This window comes from Entamoeba nuttalli (genome assembly GCF_000257125.1).
Source record: "Entamoeba nuttalli P19 unplaced genomic scaffold asmbl_3250, whole genome shotgun sequence".
In the NCBI taxonomy this organism is placed as follows: domain Eukaryota; phylum Evosea; order Mastigamoebida; family Endamoebidae; genus Entamoeba; species Entamoeba nuttalli.
This window is the reverse complement of record NW_008575938.1, coordinates 1-9391: the sequence shown is the minus strand read 5'-3', so window position 1 is coordinate 9391 and position 9391 is coordinate 1. Positions and strand designations below refer to the sequence as shown.

The 9391-nt window shown below is 26.0% G+C and overlaps 6 protein-coding genes across 6 annotated transcripts; 3 read left to right on the top strand and 3 right to left on the bottom strand.

The window, feature by feature from the left end:
• Positions 1 to 102: 102 nt before the first annotated feature.
• ENU1_060560 (hypothetical protein) lies at positions 103 to 2895 on the top strand (the record flags this gene model as incomplete). Its single annotated transcript, XM_008858142.1, has 1 exon — positions 103 to 2895. The coding sequence occupies one exon, from the start codon at positions 103 to 105 to the stop codon at positions 2893 to 2895; it is 2793 nt and encodes a 930-aa protein (XP_008856364.1).
• Positions 2896 to 2952: 57 nt separating this feature from the next.
• Positions 2953 to 3738, bottom strand: ENU1_060550 (hypothetical protein; the record flags this gene model as incomplete). The annotated part of the gene is made up of 1 exon (XM_008858141.1): positions 2953 to 3738. The coding sequence occupies one exon, from the start codon at positions 3736 to 3738 to the stop codon at positions 2953 to 2955; it is 786 nt and encodes a 261-aa protein (XP_008856363.1).
• A 194-nt stretch (positions 3739 to 3932) lies between these two features.
• On the top strand, positions 3933 to 4574 carry ENU1_060540 (hypothetical protein; the record flags this gene model as incomplete). Its single annotated transcript, XM_008858140.1, has 1 exon — positions 3933 to 4574. The coding sequence occupies one exon, from the start codon at positions 3933 to 3935 to the stop codon at positions 4572 to 4574; it is 642 nt and encodes a 213-aa protein (XP_008856362.1).
• Positions 4575 to 4595: 21 nt separating this feature from the next.
• Positions 4596 to 5861, bottom strand: ENU1_060530 (acid sphingomyelinase family phosphodiesterase, putative; the record flags this gene model as incomplete). The annotated part of the gene is made up of 1 exon (XM_008858139.1): positions 4596 to 5861. One exon carries the CDS (start codon positions 5859 to 5861, stop codon positions 4596 to 4598), a length of 1266 nt encoding a protein of 421 aa, XP_008856361.1.
• A 1714-nt stretch (positions 5862 to 7575) lies between these two features.
• Positions 7576 to 8292, top strand: ENU1_060520 (hypothetical protein; the record flags this gene model as incomplete). The annotated part of the gene is made up of 2 exons (XM_008858138.1): positions 7576 to 7722; positions 7771 to 8292. The coding sequence occupies 2 exons, from the start codon at positions 7576 to 7578 to the stop codon at positions 8290 to 8292; spliced, it is 669 nt and encodes a 222-aa protein (XP_008856360.1).
• A 90-nt stretch (positions 8293 to 8382) lies between these two features.
• Positions 8383 to 8994, bottom strand: ENU1_060510 (hypothetical protein; the record flags this gene model as incomplete). The annotated part of the gene is made up of 1 exon (XM_008858137.1): positions 8383 to 8994. The coding sequence occupies one exon, from the start codon at positions 8992 to 8994 to the stop codon at positions 8383 to 8385; it is 612 nt and encodes a 203-aa protein (XP_008856359.1).
• Between the last annotated feature and the right edge of the window lie 397 nt (positions 8995 to 9391).

Below are 9391 nucleotides of genomic sequence, written 5' to 3'. Positions count from 1 at the left end.
GTAATTAATTTAATTTTTTTATGTTTTATTTAACAAAAATAAACTTTTTTGTTTTAGTTTTTTAAACCCTTAAAAAAGAACTTATTTTTCAAATAAAAAAATATGGAGGAAATAATAAGAGATTTTTTTAAAGGAAGAAACATTCAAAATAATCTACAAACCATCAATAACTTCATTAGCTCTACTGATGGATTAAATTGGGCAATGAATAATATTAAAAATGAAGATAAAGTATTTTCTTGGTTTAGTTTGACTGTAATTGATCATTGGGTTTGTATGAAACCACAACAACTACCATTAGAACAAATGCAAAATAAATTATTAGAGACATTAGAATATTATTATTCAATAGGAAGTAGGGAGGCATCAAATAAAATTGCAGTATTATTATGTGCTGTTAGTAGATGGACATTTAATGGAAAAACTATATGTTCAGATATTGCTAATTTCATTCATAATGAAGCAACAATTGGAATAGCTATTTTATTGTATTCATTTATTGCTGAAGAGTATAGAACTGTTGCAAAAAAATACCATGTTCCTAGTAAACGTATTCAATGGATTAAAACTACATTTGAACAAGAGGCTAATGATGTAGTAAAGGTTTTAGTGAATTTAGTTATTCAAAATAGAGTCGATGCATTAGTTTCATTGAGTAAATATGTTGGATGGGTGTCTACAGATATTTTAATAGCATCTAATTTCTTTGTGGTTTTGGAGAAAACAATTGTGACACCATCAATGGTAAAACCATCATTAGACTGTCTTACAGAATATCTCCAAACAAATAAAATACCATCAAATCCACAATTTCATATTTCAGTTATGGCACTAATATTAAATCTTTTAAAACAACCTGATGTTCCAGCACAACCAGCTTTATATCTTCTAATGAAAACATTTTCTGTATGTGTTCCAAGAATCCCATTTGATGATTCTTTATTAGAAATACCGAGAACATTAAATAGTTTCATTGTTTCACATACAAATGATTTTACTACCGTTTCTATGTGGTTCGAAGCATGGGGAGCACTTTTTGATTCATCTATTGCAGATTCTTTATGTGTTGCAGATGAATTTGGTCCAATAGCACAAGAGTGTTGTAAAACAATATTGCCACTATTATTTTGTTCTACATATAGTCAAATTGAATTATTAGATACTTCTAAAGTAGGAGATGAACAAAGTGAATTTGAAGTGTTTATATTTAGTGCATATCAAGTTTTAATGAGTTTAATTGATTTTCAAGGACAATATGTTTTACCATTGATATTAGAAGCAATGAATCATTCATTTGAAATAATAATGAGTAAACAACCACAATTATATACAGAAGGTGATGTATGTGATATTGCAACTACATGTAACTTATTTTTAGAAATACATTCAAATCTAATTTATAAAATAGAGAATCTAGAACAACTTCAAAGTATGTATTCTCCATTGTTTAAAATATTAAATATCCTTCCTCAAATAACTAATAATGATGCAGGTACTGTTGCAATTAAATTAAATTCAGCAATAAGAACTCTTTTCTCATGCTTACATGAATATGAGTCACAAATAACTAATCAATATATTAACCAATTAATTATTCAATTTATTCAAATTGCAACAGCATGTAGTAATATTGAAGTATCAAGTAAAGTAATAGATTTATTATTTGAATTAATACTTGCATGTAGACCTGAGATATACCAAATTCCAATTGTTCAAGAAATATTAAGGAATGGTACGTCATTTATTAATAAATTCCCAATGGTGTTAAGAAAATATGTTATATCTGGAATGAGTGATATTATAGTATTACCTATGCCTGATAGTATTTTTAAACAAGCTAATTATGAACAAAATGCAACTGGGTATAAACTTCTTATTGAAGAAAATATTATTCAACCAATAGTGCAATGTTTCCAAACAAATACATTTAATAATTATCGAGACCTTTGTAAAACAATTCAAATGATTGTTAAAAATAAAGAGGATCTCAATAATTTGAATAAACAAATGATTTTATTACCATTAAATCCTTTAATGAATGACATTTTACCAAAAACACTTCCAGTAATGAATATTGAATTATTACATTATACATTAACATTATATTATAATATACTAACTCAATTACATAGTGCTATGGATGAACAAAGTGTAGGTAATTTTATAGAAATATTATTTAAAATTTTTAATGGTAAAATTTCAATGATAATTGAGGAAAATGAAAGACATAGCAATTCATCATTAAGTTTATTTATTAAAATATTATGTTTCTTTGTTAAAGAATGGAGATATAGAAATAAGAATAAATCAAATACATTATATGTTTCTATTCTTATGAAATCTTATTCATTAATAACAATTGATATAATAAATAATATGAATATTAAAACAATTGGTAACTCAATTTTTAGAGAAGGATATTTACTATTTTTCCGTATTTGTGATGTTTATTTTGAAGAATTATCAAAGAATTATCAATTCTTTGGAATGATAAATCAAATGATATTACAAGGATTTTCATTACCAGATATTGAATTGGTGAAATTAATAATTGATAATGTTCTTGAATTAAATATGAATAAGAAATTATTCATTCATCCTACATTTAAAGCTAATACTGTTACTTTTTGTATTCAATTGTTAAATGTTTTAATTAAAAATGAACATTCACAAGAAGAAACTATTGATTTATTATATAATATTCTTGATGCTGATGCTCCTTCATTATTACAATCATTTAATATTGTTCTTCATTCATTCTTCCAGCAACATCCACAACTAACTGAAGAACAAAAAAATGACACAACCCAATTATTTGCTAATGCAATAGATTTACCAACATTTTCTTTTGCAACTCAACAATTCATAAATGATATGAATTGTTATTTTAATTGAATTTATTTACCTTTAATACATAAAACAAACTTAATAAGAATAAAAGAATATTATCAATTAGAGAATAAATATGAATAAAATAATTGATATAAATGATAACCATGCAAATAAAAAACAACCAACTAATTTTGTTATTATGATTATTGTAGGAATAGAATGATCTAATTGATCTAATTGATTCATTATAATATCCACATTTGTGAAAACATCATCTACAACTAAAGTTAAATTTTCACAAACTAAATGAAATTTATCAAATCTCATTCCAATAATATCTACTGCTTGTCCCAAAGCAGCACCTGCAATAGAAGCTTTTCCCATTTGAATTTGCATTTGAGATAATTGAGAAGGAACTTCTTGTAAAATATTATTCATAGTATTTAAATTCTGTACAAATGTCAAATTAAAATTTATATGAAATTTATGTAAGAAATCAGCAATTCCATTAATAAAATCAGTCATACCAGAAATAGTTGAGTTTGTAAGATTTAATATAGGATCAATTTGATTATCAATAATAACATTTCCAAATGCAAGGGTCTTGTTAAATTCTTCAAAACCAAATTGGAAGAAAACATCACCACGAATAACTGTTTTTGATAACATTTGAATATCTTTTATTGTTGGGTAAATTACATGTGCATCTGTTACTATAGAATTAATTGCTTGAGGAATAGGTAAGTACCATTTTTGAATGATAGGATTTAATGGAAATAATGCTAGTACTATACTTAAGATACAGAAAATAATACCAGAAAAAGCAAAACAACTAAGAGCACTGAGTCTAGTAATTTTAGAAGCACATCCTGGTGATTGAGGTAATGATGAATTTTCACTAAACATTGAAATATGACAATGAAGACTTAGATCAACAAAAATATTTTGAATAGAAAAGACTATTGTCAAAATGTCAGGAGAGAAAGTCCAAAAATTACCTTTTCTTATCTCAATAAAAAAAGTTTAGGGTTGATAGTTTTGTGTTATTTAAATTTGTGGGATTAAATAAAACTTAAATAAAATGAACTTATAAATATAAAATGAACGTATTTCAGAATGAGTCTATTGTTATTCAATTCATTGAAACAGTTATTGATAGATATAAACAAGGAAATCAAAGAGATAAAATATTATTTATTGGAGAAATTATTTCAATAATATTGAGTTTATTTTATTTAGTATATGCTATTTTATTACCAATTTTACAAGACTTATATTATCATGACTTTTATTTTAATGAATGTGCATTTATTGTTGTTGCAACAATAACTGGTTTAATATTTGCTAGTATTAGATTAATTGCAACGTCATTAGATAATAAAATGTTAGGAATTAAATGTAGTTTTATTCCAATTATTCTTTACTTAATGGTAGCATTATTATCAATTAATTCTCAACGATATATAACTAGTCATGGATTAATATCACCAAATAATTTAGTTCAAGTTGAATTTAAACATCATTGTTGTGGATGGTTAGCATCAAATGTTGATAATTGTGGTGCTATTCCAAAGACAAGCACAACATGTTTTGAAAGATTAGTTCATCCATTAAACTCATTTTTTAAACACAATGCAATACGGTGTAGTTTTCTCTGTGTTTTTGAAATGATAATTGCGTTATGTATGTATTTTTTTACTAAAGATGACTTTATTGAAAGCCAATATGAATGGACTGATTAGAAAATTAAAAATTTAATTGAATTATTTAGTGCATTCTTTATATTCTGCTTCTGTCAAATGAGATAAAGCACATAAAAGACCTTTTTTACATTTACCATCACAAGTATTATAACTTGAGTCTTTAAAATACTGCATAAATGTTCGCCATAAAGCATCGTCATTCTGTAATTTATTATAAAGTTCTTTTAATCCTTCAGTACTCATATCATTTATTCCATAAGTTTCTTTAAAACTATGTTCTTTCTTCCATGGATATCCTGAAGAACCAGCATTACATTCATTGATATCTAAAACAAATGTAGTATAATCTTTAACTGATTTCTGATCAAATTCAACTAATCTAAATTTTGGATTAATTTTACTCCAAGTTGTAACAGCAGGATTAAGAATGACATGATAAAATGGATTCTCAATATTAGGAAGAATTCTGAATGATTGGTAATGAGAATGACCAGCAAAATGAGTAATAACAATATCACTATAATCTTTCATTAATGAAGTAAAGTCATTATTAAATGCTGGTTCTAAATCAAATTGACCACTTGACTTTAATCCAATTCCTTCATGTGAAATAATAATAACTTTTTCACCATTAGCCTTTGATTGTTTTAGTGTTTGATTAAACCATGCAACCATATCTCCTGGGTCTTGTTCATTATATTTCTTTGAATGAATACTAAATTTATCAACATAAACAAGATTTAAAGCAATTAAACGAATTCCTGAATCAATCAACTCAGAATAATATCCTCCTTTTTTAAAGGTTTCTTGTGCTTGAGGAGATAACCAATTTTTAAATTGTTCATTCATAAATTCTAACATCCACTGGCATCTAGGTGGATATTCCCATTCACTGGAAAGGAAGTAATCATGATTTCCTGGTACTGGATAAACATTAAATCCAGGAAGTTTTTTCTTGAACTGGTCAGCCATCATCTTTATTCTATTTTGATTAATAGCATTTGATTGGTTTAAAACATCTCCCGGAACAACATCCATTAACCAAAATACAGTGTTACTTTCAGATTTATGTTCTCGAATATAGTCTAGTGATGAAGTGACTGTGTCTAAAGGAGGATAACAATTAAAATTACCACACCTTCCAGCAGTGTTGTCTTCAGTGTGCTTTCTTGGAACTGAGTCTGAATGGCAACAATCAACAGTATAACATTTGGCAGCACTACCTTCAGCATACAAATCATCAAAGTGAGTGTCAGTAACAATCCAAGCCTTCTTTCCAAGAGTTAGACTAACTAAAACAAAAACTAAAAAGGTATTTATCCTCATAAGGGAGTTGAAATTATTTAGATTTTTAGTTCTGGTGATGTTATATTTTTTCGAAGAGACAAGCCAATCTTTTTCTTTCACATTACTATGAAAAGTTTTTTCTACAACTTTGAATTTCAAATAGGGTATATCTTAAAATAATTATTATTACGCAAAAACTATTCTTTAATAGTTAATTTCGGTTCTTAAAAAAAAATTGATTGTTTCTTCTTTGGTTTACTAAAAATAATACATATTTATTCATTGCCACGCATAAAAACAAATCGTTATTTTCCTTTTTTTATGAGATGAAACAGTCTTTTCCTGTTCTTTTAATTAAATCTTTGACCTTTCATTTTATTACTTTGTTATTTGTTTGACTCACTTGATAGTTAATAAATTAAATAAATACTATCTTTCTATTTTTTTTTTCTTATTTAATTACTCCCTTTCAGTTATACTTATTGTTGATTAGCAGAAGGCATTGTGTCGTATATTTATTCTTTTAAACCATGGAAAGCATTATAGTTTTTAACACAAATATTATAGAAGAATAATTGTGATGATGAACAAAAGTATATTGTCAATATATTAATAATGACATATATTTATGACATTTAACAAAGAATAATAAAAATAGTAATACTTCTAATTTTACAGTTTATAGATAAAGAATAATACTATTCGTTTTATAAATATAACATAACATAAATTAAATTTAATAAACCATAAAGAATTTAAAATTTTAAGGTTTTTGTTTTTAATTCAACTTCAGTTTACTATTATGGATTTATCAAAAAAAAGTATGTTTACAAGTATTAATTGTACTTTCTATACTTCTCTGTAATTCGTTCATATATTAGAGAAACGTAACAAAGAACATTCAATTTCATCTAACATATTAACACGTTTCAAAACTATTCTATAAATAACTTTTTTATGTCTAAATAATCAAATAACAAATATTAAACAATTAATCTATTATAAAAAAGAAAGCTTATTCAACTACTCTTAATGTTTTAGTCTAGAGCAATATAAGTTATTATGTTCATTAAAATTAATGGATTAAGATAAGCAAAAAAAACACTAACTTCAGTTCTAATACTTAAAATTTCTTCTTCTTCAATACAAACATTTATATATCTATTTTGTTTTAACTGAATAATTTTCAGAACTAACTTTTTTTGATTCTTTATATCAAGTAATGACTGACAACAATTACTGAATCGAATAATGTAGAAGTTATAACTGTAAAAAACTTATTCTTTAATTTCTAACAATACTGAACAAAAAATAATGTAAAAAATATTAACACAAATGGAATGGACAACTAAACGTAATGTAGTTGCATGTGCCACAGCATCATTTCTGAAAGTTTGGTTGTTTAACACTGATTAGGTAGATTGATTAATATGAATATAAAAATATATTTCTATAAATATATTATAATTAGATTTTATTTTAATAAGATTTAAATATACATTATGTTTTTGAATGTTAATTTTGTTGGACTTGGCATTTTTCTTGTAAACAAAATAAGTGTATGTATACTGTGCATTCTTTAGCTTATTGTTAATAAGAAAATTTTTACTTTTTTAAGAATAGAAAGCAATAAAAACTTTAAAAAGATTCACTAAAAACCAAAACTTGACGAGTATAAAAATAGAATGGCTATAAAAACCCTAAATCTCAAAAAAAGGAAAAACAAAATTTACTCATGTTTAGCCATAAACAAATGAGTTATCAACAGCGTTCAATACCAATGTCTATTAGTCCTGCACATGAATTTTATGATACAGTAATTGAGAAAGTAATGAATAGAATGGAAGAACGATTAAAAGCACATGGTTTTGATGTTGAACAAATTGATACATTTAAAAGAGTTTGTTTTCTAATACAAAGGGAAGAAGTATATTTAAAGATAATATAGCTATGGAAAAGTCAATGTGAAGAACTTGAAAATCAGAGCGATGATGAAACAGAAGAAGCTCAATACCAACAACCATTAGACCAATATGGGTCTAACGACTTATACACACAACACGTTCAGAGTTTACAAAATCAACAATTTTCTATTACACATCCTCAACATAGTTTCCCACTTCTTTCAGGTGATAGAACAACAAATGACCCATACCATGGCTCTTTTGTCCAACAAGAAGAAAAACCAATAATGCCTATAACTATTACAGAGCCAATTATTCAACAACCAGTAGCAACTATCCCACCTGTCATTGAAAATGTTGAGAGTGAGGATGATGATGATAGTGGCTCATTATCAGACGATGAAAGTTCTGAAGAACAAGAAAATGATTCAGTAATGATTTGTCTGTTTACATCAGTTAAACATTCACACTCTAGACATAGGTGTGATTTCATTAATTGTGTATTAAGATTTAGACACAGAGAATATTTCTTCACTAAGTGTTTAGGTGAATTCCAATCAGCATGAACAAATTGATTTTTTGATTGATGGTTTATCATTTTCATAATCCAAAACAAGAAAACAAAACAAGAATTTTTAAATAGTAAATAAATGGATTTATTCCATACGAACATGCTGTTCGTGATCACTCATTGGAGTTGTTCTCATCTTTCCTGTCTTATTAATTGGAACTTTTCCAAGAAGAGAAGTATCAGAATTGGTCATTTGATTATCAAGATACTTTTCATCTTCTTCAGATGCATTTTGATGATATCCAATCTTTCTTGATAGGTTATGATATGGATAATCCTCTGGAGTTATGATAAGTCTTCTGTAAGGCTCTCCAAGTAATTCTACCATCTCTTGGAATGTTTTATTAATATTACTTCCTTTCTTGTCAAATCCAAAGAAAATAAGTTGAATATCATCTCGAAGGATGAAGGTTTTGTTTTGGTTGATCCATTGTCTCATTGGACCAACTAAATGTTTCCCAACCCATTCACCACCAATAAAAATTTCATTATATGGTGAGAAGTCAATTAAGTCAAAAACAACAGGTAATTTACTAAATGTTTTTCTACCATCTTGTTTTAGTTGTAATTTTTTAATTCTCTGAGTTGTCTTTACTTCATAAATATCCCCTTTGACGTCAAGAGCAAGTTTATGAGCTATTTCTCCTATAACAGAATCACAGTTTGAATAATAAACAACTAGTGGCTTTCGTTCCATTTTGAGTTAATGAATTTTCTTTGTATATAACTTCACTCAAATAATCATGTCTTTTCATCTCATTTTAACCTTTTCTTTTTGATAAAATAAAAAGATTATTTTTAGTTAATTTTTGTATGAATGTTAATGTTTTGTTTGGTTATAATAAGTATAAGGTATTGTTGAAAATTTCATCACCAAACTGTTCTGGAATAATCTTAACAGAAAAGAAGAGAAATGAAGTAATTAAAAAAGTAAATTGATAGCTACTATAATAGACTGTCTTAATAAATTTCTATTGTCTCACCCCTTTAATAAAAAATAAAATTAACACAACCAGAAAACCATCAAATAATTATCAAGAATATTAAAGAATTAATAATAAATAAAGGTTTAATAACTTTTAATAACTTTTAAC